Raw genomic sequence first — 18,042 nt, 5'->3', positions numbered from 1 at the left:
AGCAAAAGGAAAAAATTGTGATTTTCGTTTTTTCGGCAATTCTGTCATTTTAAAAACAGCTTTTTTTGTACAGCACACATATGAAGGAAGACTTGCACCCAAAAATGGATACCCCTGTTTGTCCCGTGTTCAGAGACATACCCATTGTGGCCCTAATCTTATGTCTGGATACACAACGGAGCCCAAAATGAAAGGAGCGACCGGTGGCTTTCGGAACACAAATTTTGCTTGAAGTCCTTTTAGGCCCCATTGCCCACTTGTAGAGTTCTTGAGCGTCCAAACACATAGAGAACCCCCACAAATGACCCCATTTTGAAAACTAGACTCCTTAACGAATTTATCTAGGGGTGTACTGTGTATTTTGACCCCACAGTTTTTGAATAAATTCAAGCAAAGCAAAAGGAAAAAAATAGGATTTTCATTTTTTGGGCTATTGTGTCAATTTAAAAACAGTTTTTCTTGTACAGCACACATATAAATGAAGGCTTTCACCCCAAAATGGATACCCCTGTTTGTCCCGTGTTCAGAAACATACCCATTGTGGCCCTAATAGACTTACAGGACCCATGGCTAGGCCTACAATGAAAGGAATACCCGTTGGATTTCAGGGTACCACTGAATAAATTTCAGGCCCCATTGCCCACTTATAGAGCCATTGAGCGGCCAAAACTATAAAGAACCCCCTCAAATGACCCCATTTTGAAAACTAGACCCCTTAACGAATTCATCTAGGGGTGTACTGCGTATTTTGACCCCACAGTATTTGAATGAATCTAAGCAAAGCAGAAGGAAAAAGTTACGATTTTCAATTTTTTTGGCAATTTTTTCAATTTAAAAACATTTTTTTTGTACAGTGCACATAGGAATGAAGACGTTCACCCCAAAATGGATACCCCCGTTTGTCCCGAGTTCAGAAACATACCCATTGTGGCCCTAATCTACTTACAGGACGCATGGCAAGGCCTATAAAGGACGGAACACCTGTTGGATTTTAGGGCACAACTGAATAAATTCCAGGCCCCATTGCTTATTTGTACAGAATAAAGATTGACTCCCTAAAAATTCCCCCCCCCCCCCTCCGCGCCCTTTTTGGCGTTCGCAAATCTTAGATAAAAGTAAAAATGTGAACTGTGTAGTATTTCCGAAGACGGGTAATTACGGAGGCTGGTTGGAATGGGCCCATGGGGCAATAAAACCGGGTATCCCCCCCCCTCCTCTCATGCTTTTTGGGGGTATTTCGTGACCTCAGCAGCGGGTATGGGGTGTAAAAAGTGGCGTTCCGTGAGTCTCCGTAAGCTTGATGAGGTGCGGCGTTCTCGCACAGAAGGCGCTCAACAAGGTGCTCCTGGAACTGCAGGAAGGCGAGCGTTCCTGGGGCTTCTAGTAAAATACGTATCACAGGTAGCTGTCTGAATAACACAGGGCTCACGCGGGTGCAGGCGGAATCCGCTTGCGGAGGCCCACAGCGGATCCCATCTGTGAGCCCGGCTGTGACCCTGCGTACGGCTGCGTAATGTACTGCGCATAACTGCCTACTCACACAGGCGGTCATGCACAGTACACCTTTTTTTGTATTTCCCGCACCGTCACTTAGCGATGACGGGGGTACCCGCAGCCCGTATACAACGTAGTTACGTATGGGCACCGGGTATATCCACGACCATGGGGCACAATGGGCTCTACGTTGCAAATATCCGCAGTAAAATAGAACCTGCTGCGTTCTCTTTTCTGCGAGTGGATTACGCAATTCCGACCCGCTAATGTGAGCGGAATTGTGTAATCCAATGCGATTGATCTGCGTAATACCGTGGATCAGACGCATGCAGAATCCGTAATTCCTATGCGGTCATGTGAGACCGGCCTAAGGTAGATCGCTACCTTTTTATCACGTGACCAGGGACCGTTCAACGAGGCCACCCGTCACTGCTTCAGGCTCTCTGTGACTGTTGGTCGCTGGGAGCAAGGAGATTTTAAATTTCCTGGGCCCCCCGACTGCTGCGCGTGTGTCCAGCTTTTTGCCGGCAATCGCATGTGCAGAATTCGGGAAGGTCCACGGAGGAAGATCGCGTCGGGGTTCACATACGCAGGCCTCCGGTAAAAAGTTTCATCTCCTCTCACCGATCGCATCAGTGAGGGGAGATGAAACTTCAAATTTTTTTTTTTACTTTTACGTGCTCGCCATTATTGGATAATGGCGAACACGTGACCAGGAACCGCTCACTGCGGACCCCCATTAAATCTCCATGCTCTTGGCTACGTTTTGTAGCCAGGAGCAGGGAGAATTTAAATTATCCTGGCAATCCACAGCTTTTGCGCATGCGCCCGCCATTTTGGCGACGGGCGCGTGTGCAGAAGCTGTGGTAAGGTCCGCGGATAAATCTGGGGGCCTTAGGTACGTACTTTCATCCTCCCTCACGGATATGATCCATGAGGGGAGATGAAACGTACGCTTTTTAAACTTTTAAAAACTTTTTTTTACTTTTTTTTTTTTTTTACTTTTTTACACTTTTTTTTCACTTTACATGATCACTGTCATCCATTGGATGACAGTGATCATGTCCCCAGTGACATCCCTCTGTTCTTGGCTACACATGGCAGCCAGGAGCAGAGGGATTTTAAATTTCCCGGGGCTCGAGCCCGTCTGTGCACGCGCCCGATGTCAATCATCGGGCGCGCATGCGCAGACGGGGATTCGGGTCCCGGGACATCGGGACACCGCTGAGGACTGGGGGTGAGTATTTTCACCTCCCCTCATGGATCCGATCCATGAGGGGAGGTGAAACTGACTTTTTTTAAACTTTTTCGCGATCGCCGCTATCCATTGGATAACGACGATCGCGGTACCGGGGACCGCTCACCGCAGTCCCCGCTGACATCTCCTGCCTCCCGGCTACCTACAGGAGCCGGGAGCCAGGAGATTTTAAATCTCCCGCGCCGCCGGGCCTTCTGCGCATGCGGCTGACGTAATGCCGCCTGGCACGCATGCGCAGAAGACCGGCTTCGGGCCCCGGAGCGGTAGGAGAGCGGGGAGCAGCGTGCCGGACCTGGGTGAGTAATTTCAGCTGCTCCGATGGATCCGATCCATCAGAGCAGCTGAATCTTTAACTTTTGTGTACTTTTATTTACTTTTTTGCGATCGGCGCTATCCATTGCATAGCGCCGATCGCAATGCCGGGGGGGTGTCCGAACAGCCCGGGATGACAGCTCCATGCTGTCAGCTACCTGCGGACACCGACAGCATGGAGCTGTCACGTCCACAGCCCGAGGGGCATTATTCTCTGCAGGAAGCATGTTTTTTACGTCCTCAGAGAATAAAGCCCACTTCGGGAGGACGTAAAAACACTATGGGCTGGTCGTTAAGGGGCTAGAAGCAATGGGATAAAACTGAAAGGGAGGAGGCACAAATTAGATATTAGAAGACACTTTCTGACAGTGAGGGTGATCAATGAGTGGAACAGGTTACCACGGGAGGTGGCGAGTTCTCCTTCAATGGAAGTCTTCAAATAGAGACCGGAGAGACATCTGTCTGGGATGATTTAGTAAATCCTGCACTAAGCAGGGGGTTGGACCCGATGACCCTGGAGGCCCCTTCCAACTCTACCATTCTAGGATTCTACTCACTGCGTATTTATACATGACATCAATAAGAACTTTTTTTGCGCATGTTAAAAAAAGCAATGAATACACATGCCAAAGAAATAGCAAAAATGCAGGGAATACAAATAGTTTGGGCCCATGATTACACCTGTGTGAATAAACCCAAAGGGCAAGCTCCCACGAGTATAATTTAATAGTATATTACACGCGCAATTACACATAATATGCGGTGAATGGAGTCAATGAAAGTCCATTGATTTTCATTAACCATTCACACTTGCGTATATCCATTGCATATAATACTCACATAAAAAAGAATGCAGCATGTTTTATTTCACTGCGTATTATGCGCAATGGTTCTCTATTGTTCTCTATGGGTGTGTATTAAACGCTGAACATACAGTATGCAATAACTAAGGAAGAGTAGAGAAGATTTACCTCTAGGGATCTAGACTCTATGCTTCTCTTAATACATCCCAAAATTGTGTTTGCCTTTTTGGCTGCCGCATCACATTGTTGACTCATGTTCAGTCTATGATCTATTAGTATACACAAGTTTTTTTCACATCTGCTGCTTAGCTCAATTCCTCCCAATCTGTATGCGTTTTTCATTTTCCTTTCCCAGATGTAGGACTTTGCAGTTCTCCTTGTTAAATACTATTCTGTTAGTCGCTGCCCACTGTGCAAGCTTGTCGTCGCATACAACGTGGACGCGCTGGATCCATATCCCTGAGATACGCAAATGCACACATGCTAAGCACCAAAAGAAAATAAACTAGTGATCTGCGAATGAGACTCCAACAGACATGACACAACGACGGACACGCACCCAAAACACCCACCCAACATACCTGCACGCATAAACAGATGTCCTTGCTATAGTACGAGGTATTAGTTAGTATTTTGCCCAATATACTGAAGTCCATGACAAGGGTCCTCGTTGTCTCGTGGGTCCCCACTCTCACAAGACAACTACCCCATGAGTGCTGCCTGCAAGCCGGGCAGACGTCCCAACAGGGAAGGCCCCACGCTGGAACCTAAGGGCCTGGCTCGCCCCAGATGGAAAACGATCCAAGCAGAACAGGACACCATTCACACCAACACACAACTGAGTGCAAACCACAAGGAACAGGACTGTTCACATCATGTCCGACCACCTGTACAGAGGGTTATTCAGACGACCGTATATCGACCGGGTATTCACGCTGGCCGATATACGGCGTCCCTCTCTGCAGGGGGAGGAGGCTGGAAGAGCTGGGAGCAGTGCTCTGAGCTCCCGCCCCCTCTCTGCCCCTCTGCACTATTTGCAATGAGGGGAGGCGGGACGGGGGTGGAGCTACCCCCCACACACACTTAGCCCCACCCCACCCCACCTCCCCTTATTGCAAATAGTGCAGAGGGGCAGAGAGGGGGTGGAGGGGAGGCAGAGAGAGGCGGGAGCTCAGTGCACTGCTCCCGGCTCTTTTAGTCTCCTCCCCCTGCAGAGAGGGATTCCGTATATCGGCCGGCGTGAATATGCGGCCGATATACGGTCGTCTGAATAAGCCCTTAAGCTAATTCCACACGGTTGTTCGTGATTTTGCCAAAAGAGAGATTTTTGGGGGTCAGCGATACGTTCTAATGTTAGAATGACATGGGTTGCGATAAAATGCGGGCTCCATAGAGATACATGGCAGATTTTTAAAAAATAATAATCGCAAAACGAAGAAAGATGGAACAGAAATCACTGGAAATCATTGGTTTCTTAATCTGCTTTTTTCCTGACTCGCCCGTGTGACCGCACCCTCACAGCTGCCTCATTGATCCCATATTTGGTCATGTTTATTAATAAGGATGGTCTGGGATACTTCATGAAATGCTATAGAATGGATATAGAATAGACGTCTTTTTTTACACAATCCAATTGACTTTAATGGGTTATTTCCGTATTACGGACCAAAATAGGACATTCTGTGGGTTTTTTCCATGCGTTAAAAGTCCATGTTTGTATACCCTAATGCACATAAACGGGGCTTCAGCGCTCCATACTGTGCAGGGAAAATGCAGCGCAAACACATATGTGTGAATGAGGCTGTACTGGGGGGAGGAAGATCCGAAGGGCTGCAGGAAGCCAGTTATCTGTAGCTCATAGCTGTCACCTGGTCATGTGATCCCTGACTCCTCCCACACAGGTGACTGATCACATGACGGTGACATCATCACAGGTCCTGGAAGGTGCTGTCCAGCTCTGCAGGTGGAGGTATGTGTGGCCCCTCATGTTAGGACCACCTTATATTAACCCCCTCAGGACTGCTCCAGTTTGGGCTTTATGGGCTAATTTTCGTCACATTCCCAGAGCCATAGCATCAGTTCATCCTTATGATTTTTCGGCGTGGGGCTTGCGGGAGTCGCGCTGCCCCACGGATGTCCGCGAATTACATGTTTTTACTCAAAAAAAAACTTGGAAACATATGCTTTATTTTCCTAGTCAATGGAAAAGGTATGGCGCCGCGTGCGCAGCATGTCCATACGGGAAATATAGGTTTGGGGATAAAATGCCTTAAAGAAAAATGGAATTTTAAAGCTTTATTAAAGAAGTTTTCTGGGACATAACAAAGAAAAAGGTTATACGGGCCTAAAAAATTAAAGAAAATGGAATAGTCACCGCCCCGTCTTCAGCTCTGCAGCCTCGGTGCCCACCGCATGGAACCTGGAAGAAGCAGTGGGTTGTTACCCTGTTTCCCTGAAAATAAGACATACCCTGAAAATAAGACATAGCATGATTTTCCAGAATTTTTGAGGATGCTTGAAATATAAGCCCTACTCCAAAATTAAGCCCTGCTAACAGTAAAAAGTCAATTTACATAGTGTCCAGGCAGCTATACATGTAAAAAGTTAAACCTTTTCGAACAAAAATTAATATAAGACACTGTCTTATTTTTGGGGAAACACGGTATGTGCCATACGTGTCCGAGCGGTCATGTGTACAATGAACGGCACACAACCACTTCCCGCTACTGGGGCTGGTTCTGTACCGCGGTAAGTATTCAATATTTCTTTTATAAGACCGTATAACCTTTATTTTTATGTCCTAGAAAATCCCTTTAAGAAAAAAATTTACAGTGAAAAACATGTACATTTTACCAAAAAGTAGAGCGCGCATCAGACTCAGAAATGTAAATGTCTGCTTAGACATGCCCGTGTTTGCAACAAAACGCTACTCGTATTAATAAGTCAGAAACGCCATCTTTTCTCCTTAGGGAGAGCACCAAGTGGTGAGTGAGGAGACTCAAATGGCCATGCAGGCTCCTCTGGGTAATATGCAAATAAGGGAGATGGATTAATACCTCCACAGTGCCACCTATTGGAAGTCATTGTTACAAGGCTTGTATAAAGAGTCTAACTTTGGCTTGAAGGAATGCTGCCTTCCAATAGGTGGCGCTGTGGAGGATTTATTCCATCTCCTTTATTTGCATACGTGAAACATGCAACAAGATGTCAGTGTGGATGGACCGTGCGTGGCATGTTTCATTACATTAAGCAGTTTCACACAACCAGATTCCGCAAGCGTATGATCTGTGGTAATGCGCACCAAATTACGCAGTTCCGCTTGTGAAAAATAGAATGCCGCATGTTCTATTTCATCACAGGTATCTGCAACATAGAGCCCATTCTCTATGGTCGCGGATATACTCGCAGCCATATGCAATGACATCACATATGGGCTGCAGCCATCCGCGTCACCGCTAATCGATGACATAGGAAATATAAACAAACATGACCGCCCGCGTGAGTGCCCTACAAGAGCCTCGTTTGCGCAGAGAGTTAAGGCAGCAGAATGCAGTCCTAAGCTCTCACTCACGACATGAAGGTTGCAGGTTCAATCCCCGCATGGTTCAGGTAGCCGGCTCAAGGTTGACTTAGCCTTCGGTAAAATGACTACCCAGCTTGGTGGGGGTAATAAATTACCTTAAAGCGCCGCGGGATAAGTTGGCGATATACACGTAACAAGATTTATGTATTTATACCCAGTACATAGCTGGAATCCGCTGCAGATTCCGCTTACGGCTGTGTGAGCCCGGCCTCAGAGTAGAGCTGTATTCACACGGGCGAATGCAGTATTGGTGCGAGAAACTCCGATGGATATCACATTTGTAAACCTGCGATGTTTGCCTATTATTGCATCACATCACGCGCTCATGTGACTAGGCAGATTTAAAGGGATACGCTCTTTTACTGTGAGAGGTCCATCCGTATCGCGATCAGAAGGACGCCCGTGTACATGCACCTTCATTGTGCCAGCGGGGCTCATTCACACGGGCGGATTTAGTTTTGATCTGTGTATACGCGTTGTCTTCACGGACTGGAGCTCTGCGTGTTCCCTGCGCATCTGGAAAGGTTGCGTTTTTTTTTAGTGCGTATTCTGTTTTTGTTTTTTTTTTACTCGAGCAAAAAAAATGCAACCTTTTCCCTCAGATTTTATGCGTAAATACACGGTGAATATTACGCGTCATGCGTATGTACGCAATCCCATTGACTTTAATACAAACCAAAATAGGACATGCTGCACTTTTTTTCACAAGCGTGGTCCATACTTACGGACAAAATAGGAAATAATGCCTTTTTTTTTTCCTTAAACACCGAAATACGCGTAAAAAAATATAGTTTTCTGAAAAATCCCATATGGGTTTTAATCTGTGTGTATTACGCTCATGATATACAGCACAAATACAGCCGTGTGAATGAGCCCCGTGTTTGTGCGACCGCCTATTTTGCCTGCTCTGGTGTGTTTTTGTGTGCGTATTTGTGCATACAAAGAAATACACCGAAAATCGCATTGACTTTGTGTGTATATGCGAGAAAATCCGCAGGTTTTCTGCTATGTCGTGAACATTTACGGGAGCCCATTGATTTCATTGATTGGTTTCATTCATTAGCCGGACGAAGCGGGCGATATCCCTGAAAGCTCGCTGTAACATCATGTATTTTTGTTAGCCATTAAAAGGTATCATATCTACAAAACCAATACAGGACACACTAAGGTATATATGTGTGTGTATATAGATAGATAACATGATGTGTTTACATTTCTTCACGTTGGTTGTTCACTGGAGGCTGGAAGACTTTGATACAAACATATCTGACTCCATTTTGGATCCCTGCTTTTCAACTCATCCTGCTAAATCAGGCATTCCTCATATCTCCAGTGATGACATAACAATGTCATAATTTTAATCCTCTTAGTACTTGCTTCTTTATCATTGATGCAGTCCTGCCGACCCCGCACATTGGGTGTGATAGAACTATGAAACGCCAGTCTGGGCGAAGAAAAATGAGTATCATAGAATTGTACAGTTGGAAAGGACCTCCAGTTTTCTCAGGTCCAACCCCCTGCTCAATTCAGGATCACTAAACCATCTCAGACAGATGTCTGTCCAGCCTTTGTTTGAACAGTTCCATTGAAGAACTCACCACCTACCGTGGTAGCCTGTTCCACTCCTTGATCACCCTTCACTGTCAGAAAGTGTCTTCTAATATCTAATTTGTGTCTCCTCCCTTTCAGTTTCATCCCATTGCTTCTAGTCTTTCCTTGTGCAGATGAGAATAGGACTGATCCCTCTGCACTGTGACAACCCTTCAGATATTTGTAGACAGCTATTAAGTCTCCTCTCAGCCTTCTTTTTTGCAAGCTAAACATTCCCAGATCTTTTAACCGTTCCTCATAGGACATGAATTGCAGACCACTCGCCATCCTGGCAGCACTTCCATAAACTTGTGCCAGTTTGTTGGCTTTTTTTTTTTTTAATTGGGTGCCAAAAGTTGAATATAGTATTCCAGATAAGATCTAAGCAAGAAAGTAGAGGGGAATACTTACTTCACATGATCTAGTCTATGTTTCTCTTAATACATCCCAGAATTGTGTTTGCCTTTTTGGCTGCTGCATCACATTGTTGACTCATGTTCAGTCTATGATCTATTAGTATACCCAAGTCTTTTTCACATGTGCTGCTCCTTAGCCCAATTCCCCCCATTCTGTATATGATTTTTATTGCCCAGAGGTATGAATTTTCATTTCTCCCTGTTAAATACCATTCTGTTAGTCGCCGCCCACTATGCAAGATTGTCCAAATCTTTTTGAATCCTTTCTCTTCTTTATGGTTAGCTCTCCCTCCTAGTTTTGCTCACTTGCCTGCTCTAGATCATTTATAAAAATGTTGAACACCCCTGGGCCTAGGACATAGCCTTGTGGTACCCCACGTGATACATTCTTCCACTTGGATGTGCAGCCATTTATGACCACTCTTTGAGTACGATCACTCAGCCAGTTGTGAATCCACCTAACAGCTGCCTTTTTGATCCCATCATTGGTCATTTTTTCAAAAGAATGATATGAGATATTTTGTCAAATGCTTTCCTGAAGTCAAGATATACCATACTAGCCCAAGTACACGATACAGAACACGTGCAAAATGTTGATTCTCGAGTTGGGCGTTAATTTGCTCCGGCGCTGCAGCTGCTTGAACAGCTGCTGCTTTAAGTGCGGCTGTTGTCCTTCTGCCTAAACAGGTCCTTCGCTTGCTTGGCATCTTATATCTAAAACACAAAATCTGTTTATTTGTGTCTTATACAAATCCCCAGTTCTGGTCCGATTTGAGTAAAATTTGGCATTCTTTGTTGCCAATAGCAACCAATCATAGCTCAGCTTTCATTTGTTATTCTGCTGAGGTAAAATGAAAGCTGCGCCGTCATTGGTTGCTATATATTGATTGGTTGCTATAGGCAACAGCTTTTAATCCTCTTAGTGCTGAGGTAAAATGAAACCTGTGCTGTGATTGGTTGCTATGGGCAACAGTATTTAATCCTCTTAGTGTTGACATAAAAAGAAAGCTGCTCTGTGATTGGTTGCTATGGGCACCAAAAACAGTTTTCTTACTGTTTGTTAATTTACTGTTAGACAGTTTTGATAAATGTCGGTGGGCCGGTGTTCATAAGTTTGCTCCATGTATTCCTGTCTGGGGACATATCATTTTTGCAAACTGTTATCCATACGGACATCCAAGGCAGAATTAGGAAGGACAAAATGGGCCAATGATTGGTGGCTCCACCAGGGTTAAACTGCGGCTAAAAAGCACACATTGTCAGCGCTCAGTCTGACTCTTCTAGTTGGAATTACTTGTTGGAAATAACCAGGAATACTAAATCGAGTCCGTAGAATCCATTGGTGAAAGAAAATTTGGGGGTTGCTGCATTAAAATTCAAGCAAAGGCAAAGAAATACAAATAAGGTTGCCAAGACAACAGCATTTCTGAATTTTGTTTTAGCCTATAACCTTCTCCGGGTCGAGATACTATGTGCAAAATTTCATGTCAATTGGTTGTACAGTTTATGCGAGATGTTCAAACAAACAGATAGACATTGACAAATATATAGAAGATTTACTGCATTTCCATGATCAACCCAGTCGGTGATTCTGTCATAAAAGAAAACGTATTTGGCATGACTTGTTTGTTACAAACCCATGCTGGTTCTGGTTAATTACTCCATTTTTATCCAAGTACTTTATGCATGCTGTTTAATAATTTGTTCAAAGATCTTTCCCGGTATAGAAGTCAGGCCCACAGGTCTGTAGTTTCCTGGATCCACCTTCTTCCCTTTTCTTAGTTTCAAAAACTTTTATTTGAATTTTATATAACTTTATACAATTAAGGCCACCTGCAGACGCCCGGGTCGGATCCTGCTGCGAGGACCCGACCCATGCACCTGCAGGGACCAGTGTGGGTCTCCCCCTTCTCCCGCGGCTCCGGCTCTCTGATGTGCCGGCTGCTGGCCAGCCGGTACATGCGCAGGGCAGAGCTGGCGGCCCGGGACTGACATTTCTGTGCAGGCCTCTGCGAGACCCGCACAGATATAGAGCATGCCGCGATTTGTTTTCCGCATCAGATTGCACGCGGACAAATTGCGGCCGTCTGCCTAGGATTGCTTTTTTTAATGCAATCCTATTGCAGCTTCCATGGGCGGAAATTCTGCGGGAAATACCGCCACAGAATCTCCGCCTGTGTGCAGGGGCCTAAAGGCTAAATAATATCCCTCGCAGGGGGATCTTTGGAGACAAGTGTCTTATAACTGACAGCTTTTATCAAACAATCCTTTGAACAAATAAACATGAAACATAACAGAACAAAAGGTTTTCCACTCATTATTCTAGTCGGAATGGAATAAATCTAGTTTCTATTACAGTCGTTAGTATTACCACCGTCCAATGTGTCTCAAGGAAACTTTTCCTATAATGTCAGAAGTCGCGGCATATTTGGGATGTTTAAATAGTCAGACCATAGTTGCTAAGTCCTGAGGAAACTCTCCATGCGGTCGTCCCTCATAGCGGACAATTTGTCAGATCACTATTTTGGAAATTCTAGCTATGATGGGCTTTAGATCAAGGGAGGGCTTCAACCATTGGGATGCTGTATAAGTCTTTTTTTTTTTTATTGAAGAGAAGAATAACATTTGTCTCCGATCTTCTGGAAACTAATCCTGTTCTCCAGGAATTTTTAAAAAAGACCTGCTATCTCTTTCAGAGACAGGGATAGTCAGGAGGGTTGCGGCTGCAGATTCCACATTGATGGCTTCCATTGAAGTCAATGGAAGCTGTCCTACCCATGGCCCTTCCGCAATTGACATTGCGGAAAGGTTGTGGATTCTGCATCATCACCAAGCGACGGTGCGGGAAAAAATAAACATTTTAAAAAAATCTGTACTCCACATGCGCAGACCAGCTGTGTGGCGCGAGCACGCTGGAGCGGCCCCATTCAATGGGACAGAAGAGGGCAGACTGCGCAAGCGCATCTAATCAAGGAGAAGGATTTGGTCGGCACCATGGAGACGGGGACGCCGACATAGGGGGGGGACCCCCTGTAGGTAAGTATATAACTTCTGTATGGCCAATATTTAATGCACGATGTATATTACAAAGTGCATTAATATGGCCATACAGAAGTGTTTAACTTCACTTGATTTTGCGGGACAACCCCTTTAAGTTCAACTAGTTTTGATCCACCAAGATTGAGGGAATCAAATTGAGCCTAGATTTGAACATAAATCACAGGCTAAACTGTGTTGGCGCCACATTTTTCTGTTCGATCTCATATCAAAACTTTGGTGCAACTGGCCCTAAAAGAATCAACACCCCCCCCCCCCTCTTCCCAACGTATTTTGCCTACATCTGGCTCCATGCATTGTGCATTGTCATGCCATTATCATTCAGCATATATTAGAAGAGAGATATTTAGTAATAACCCCGATTTATTATGCGCACTGTCATACCATCATTAATCACACCACCAGCGGCAGGTCACATTCAAAGATGCCTTGTCAGCACGGATTCTGAGCTGTGGTTGCATTCATCTGGGTGAATTGCAGTATCTTAATTGGGGTTTTAACAAGTGAGTATAGATAAGGGACCTTAAGAGTTAATAGAAATCAGGTGTGTTTTTTGCTGTGAACTTTGGACTCCCTACAATTATTTGCCTGTCCCTCCCTCTATTGTATGTGGGCTTTTATGAATGAAGGGGAGGAGCTCCATGCATGCTCTGGGTGCTGGGAATGAATCCAGGTGTGTTTCTAGACTCTGCCCTTTGAACTCTGGTGGTACTTTCAGTGCATCCCCATGTGATTAACAGCAGAATATCTGACGCTCGGGGTGAGTATTTAAAGGGATTATAGCAGCACAAGTTTTCTGTATTAATTAAAATAGATGGAGAAACATATTCCATTTTTCTAATTATTATTCATTTTCTGATAGTATTTTTTTTTATTCTGCCCTCTATACATGACAATGGAGGCTGCCATCTGTCCTGAACTACATTGAACAGTATTCAGAGAGATGATCTACAGCAGCTTCATAGGCCATTCCCACAATGGGCAGGAAGGGACACATTGACCTGTATGGAGACTGTTCTAGACATGCTCTGTGACTTGTGCAAGGGTCGTTTTGCCGGGAGGGGAGTAGATAGTCACAGCTTATACCTCTTGTGAATGGTGGATCCTGTGTTATTGCTGATATGCTGGTTGTTCAGTCAGTTTTGTCCTTTATGTCTAGAAAGTGACTGCTTCATTGTTTCTTTCAGTTGAGGTCAGCTATTATAATATGAGTATATACTGGGTTAGCTGCCATTGAACCCATGATCTATGGGGGACAAATGTTGTAACTATATGTCACATAAGGGGATACTTACTAATCCCAGCAATTCCTGCTCCAGGTTTATTACAATTTTGTCCGGCGCACATGCCTCCTCATGTATTAAGCGCAGCTCTGTGCACCTCCACAGACCTATATGCTTGGTTCCAACCAAGCGTACATTTCCATTATAATTGAGGCTGGATTCACACGAACGTATATCATCTCGGTTTTCACGCCGAGCTGATATACGGCGTCCTCATCTGCAGGGGGGGAGGATAGAAGAGCCGGGAGCAGGAACTGAGCTCCCGCCCTCTCTCTGCCTTCTCTCCACTCCCCCTCTGTCCCTCTGACTATTTGCAATGAAAGGAGGTGGGACGGGGCGGGGCTAAGTTCTGATTAATTAGCCACGCCCCCATCCCGCCTCTCCCCATTGCAAATAGTGCAGAGGGGCGGAGAGGGGGTAGAGAGGGGGCGGGAGCTCAGTTCCTGCTCCCGGCTCTTCCAGGCTCCCTCCCTGCAGAGCTCCCACCCCTCTCTGCCTCCTCTCTGCCCCTCTGACTATTTGCAACGAAAGGAGGTGGGGCGGGGGCGAGGCTAAGTTCAGATTAATTAGCCCCGCCCCTGTCCCGCCTCTCCCCATTGCAAATAGTGCAGAGGAGGCAGAGAGGGGGCGGGAGCTCAGTTCCTGCTCCTGGCTCTTCCAGGCTCCCCCCCTGCAGAGAGAGATGACGTATATCGGCTCGGCGTGAAAACCGAGCCGATATACGTTCGAGTGAATCCAGCCTTATGCTGGTTTCTGGTGTAAATAATACATAAATCTGTTAACCTGGGTGGTCACGGCCCCTCCAGACAAGCCCCACCTACTTTTCAGAAAAGTGCCATGTCGACACAAGATGAAGAAAAGTCTCAACTTTTGTGCAAGTGGGTCTGGTGTAACCTTTTCTACACCAGTGTTCTGGTGTAACCTACTTGTTAATGTCCCTAATGGTGTTTTCTACATATGCCAGTTGCTGTGGGACTTGAATGTTACATGGTGTCCTGTGCATCATGTAATATTTCAGTTTTTCACGGAACTGACCTTTTTTACTATGTAGAATTGTTCATCTCCTTTATATGGCATTTCTGTCGTATTTGGTGGTTGATAATTTGTCCTTTGGATGTTTGCCAGGGAGTTTGACCTGGTAGTTGGACAAATTGGATCATAAAAGGGGGCTTCTGCCTATTTTTCAATTGATGACCCATCATCTGGATAAGTCATCAGTAATTGTTGGACGGTATTCAGCTCCTCGGGGTCCTTCTCCATCAGCTGATTGTCCAGCCCTCTCTCCAGTACAGCGGGTCGGATATTGTAATTTGCAATGGGGGGAAGTGGGAGCGGCGACTTCATTCCCGTTAAAATCAGTGAGAGTCTCTCGCTACTATGGCTCTTCCTACTCTGGAAAGGATGTCAGTAAGAGGAGCAGGAAGTGGAGTAGCAGTGCGGTGCTCCCATTAATTTTAGTCGGAGGGAAGCCACCGCTCTCACTTCATCTTCTGTCCACTGATGACAATCTCTGGCCTGCTGTACAACCAAACGACGGATGGCCGGGGTTCCCTAGTGGTGTACTCCCATCAACTACTGAAAGCAGGCCAGAAAACCTTTAAACCTACCCTTGATCTAGTTTATCATATATTTTGAAATATTACCTCTTTGATTCTATTTGACTTTAGGATTTTCTAGGGAGAGGCCAGAGAGTGGGGTCGCCCTTGTCAGGACGGCTGCCCCACTTTGGTATCAGCATAATACTTTCATAATAGGGTCTCTATTTTTTTTACTTCATTATTAAAAGTTTTATCTCTAAAGCGGTGTCCACTTTTCAGTTTCGCACTAAAGTCAAATTTGCACTTTGAGTCCATTTCCACTGTAGATTTCCTTTGCAGCATGTGGATAAGGCTGCTTTCGCACAACTCAGAAAATCTTGCACGAATATGAACCCCTTTCTTTTGAATAGGGTCATATATATGATCAAATTTTCCCGCATCGCAGTGCAGGAAAAAATTGCGGCATGTCCTATCTTTGGGTGTTCGCTTCGAACGCCTCACCCACTGTTTTCAATAGGGATGGAAAACACATTGCACAGAGTGTGATGCGAGGTTTCCCATTGAAAACAGTGGGAAACGCTTGGCGATCCTACTTCCCGGTGATGGGAGTCGTTTTTGACACAAAAAAGTCTTGCATCCGTGGGGATATATCGCGCTCGGCAGCCTGTTATCGGGCAGAGTTTCACTGCCCATTATTGCGCTTGCCTTTGTGAAATTAGCCTAAGACTTTGCAGGTTTGACCAGGAATTGTTTGTATGCTGCAGCTGTGACGTTCCCATATACACACGTAGCTACTGCAATCACAGGACACTGTGATGTACATGTTGAGACCACGGAGGCCAGCAATTGGTTGCAGTGGTTTTGTGTCATCACTGCTGCAGCATGTAAATAATTCCCTGCAGAGAGGACTGGAGCAGCAGCGCTGGGGAGCTGAGCGAATACAACCTATATTGTTATTTTTCAACATTAACTGCCCTCTGAGGTTTTAAGATTAATTAATTATTTTAAGCAACAACCTCCTTATTATCACCAGTTGTTGTATTTTTTACATAGGATTTTGTGTATCTTTTACATTTCTTATCTTCTTTCCAATCAGGTCCCCACAATATAGGATCCACTGTTGATATTGTCAATATAGGGGGAATGTTCCTGATTGGTTCGTCGGGAATGGAGAGAAACAGGAACACAATGGCAGACAGTGTATTAAATCTCACCATAGAAATACTCTTCCAGCTTACTGGAGAGGTGAGAGATTCTGATGATGTCACCTTATATCATTATCATCTGTGGTAATAACCGATGATGTCACTGGAGAGGTGATGGACTCTGGAAATGTCTGTAGTGATATTTATTACTGTCTCCCCATATACAGGATTACACAGTAGTGAAGAAGACCTCTAGTGATGGCTGTCGGGCCCCTGTGTGTGATAGATGGGGAAGACCCCTGAGTCCAATTATGGGGCCCCGACATTACCCCCTAATACATGAGGACATCGATGTACAGAAGATTCTAGAACTCACCAACAAGATGATTGAGCTGCTGACTGGAGAGGTGACGCTGCAGGGAATGCTGGGACATTATACAGTAACAGCACTGGAGGCTTCTGGGTGATGACTGTATATTGTGTTGTCAGGTTCCTATAAGGTGTCAGGATGTCGCTGTCTATTTCTCCATGGAGGAGTGGGAGTATTTAGAAGGACACAAGGATCTGTACAAGGAGGCCATGATGGAGACCCGCCAGCCGCTCCCATCACCAGGTAAAAGATAGGACTAAATACACGGGGACTTTATTATCTGTATGTAAAGAATGACTTCAGTGTCTGTCTGTATTTCCTCCAGTTCCATCCAGTAAGAGAAGCCCACCAGAGAGGTGTCCCCGTCCTCTTCTTCCACATGACTACCAGGTAGATGGAGATGTCCCTCTGATCTGTAGAAGGCTGTGAAGCTCTTGTCTTCAGTCTTATTAGATGTCTTCTACTTGTGTGATGAGGCCGGTGGAGATGGCAGGATTACCGCTGACCAGAGACATTACATGTTGTCTGGATCTTCTCCCAGTTTTCTGGCGGTGGAGACTGCTGGTGGGAATAAGGAGCCAACAGGTTGGATTTATATCTATCTGCTCCTTTATTTTCCCCGAGACAAGCAGTGGATGTGTCTGGTAGACGCTGATCTCCTCCACTGAGACAACGTGCAGCGTGTCTAGCCATGCCGGATATACATGTGTATGAGGTTCCTGAGGGGTCATTGAGCCACCATCCAATATATATGTCCAGCTTCTAGACATGACTTTTACAATATTTGTCTCCCAGCTTTTGTATCAGGATGAAGATCTGACCGATATTAATACTACAGATACAAATGTGAGGGGCGATCAGCGGTGTAAAGGGGAGATTCCTACAGGTAACCGCCCAGGTGAGTAGTAACCACTAAATACAGCAGAGAGGAGTCACAGATTCTCCTCAGTCAGCGGCTGCAGATATGTTATGTAGATTTATAAGCCATGTGATCTGTGAGATTTTCCACTGTATTTTCCCCATTCAGCAAAAATACAAACTAAATATGAATAAAATTGATACCATTATAGGCAATAACACGTGATGAGCATCTATAAATATGGATGTGAAATACAGCTGGAATATTGTCATGATGATGAAATATATTTATGTGAACCGATTTCTTCATCCTCTGCTGTCAGTACTGATGAGGG

General features: G+C 45.3%; 1 protein-coding gene and 1 pseudogene across 1 annotated transcript; both read left to right on the top strand.

Annotated features, from left to right (window-relative positions):
* LOC136628745 (zinc finger protein 585A-like) overlaps positions 1-18,042 on the top strand; it is a 183,923-nt pseudogene that overhangs the window by 95,321 nt on the left and 70,560 nt on the right.
* On the top strand, positions 5,774-17,426 carry LOC136629210 (gastrula zinc finger protein XlCGF66.1-like). Its single transcript, XM_066605388.1, has 5 exons — positions 5,774-5,836; positions 16,431-16,579; positions 16,707-16,886; positions 16,969-17,092; positions 17,175-17,426. The coding sequence occupies exons 2-5, from the start codon at positions 16,478-16,480 to the stop codon at positions 17,276-17,278; spliced, it is 510 nt and encodes a 169-aa protein (XP_066461485.1). The 5' UTR covers positions 5,774-5,836; positions 16,431-16,477; the 3' UTR covers positions 17,279-17,426.

Source organism: Eleutherodactylus coqui, chromosome 5, assembly GCF_035609145.1.
Source record: "Eleutherodactylus coqui strain aEleCoq1 chromosome 5, aEleCoq1.hap1, whole genome shotgun sequence".
NCBI lineage: Eukaryota > Metazoa > Chordata > Amphibia > Anura > Eleutherodactylidae > Eleutherodactylus > Eleutherodactylus coqui.
The sequence above is the reverse complement of the archived record's forward strand: the minus strand, read 5'-3'. Positions and strand labels throughout refer to the sequence as shown.

Excerpts from the sequence above, each read along its gene's own strand:
- LOC136629210 (XM_066605388.1), top strand. The coding sequence starts at position 16,478 with ATGTTCCTGATTGGTTCGTCGGGAATGGAGAGAAACAGGAACACAATG. Across the intron at positions 16,580-16,706 it reads TCTTCCAGCTTACTGGAGAG|GATTACACAGTAGTGAAGAA; the intron begins GTGAGAGATTCT and ends CCCCATATACAG. Across the intron at positions 17,093-17,174 it reads CCAGCCGCTCCCATCACCAG|TTCCATCCAGTAAGAGAAGC; the intron begins GTAAAAGATAGG and ends TATTTCCTCCAG.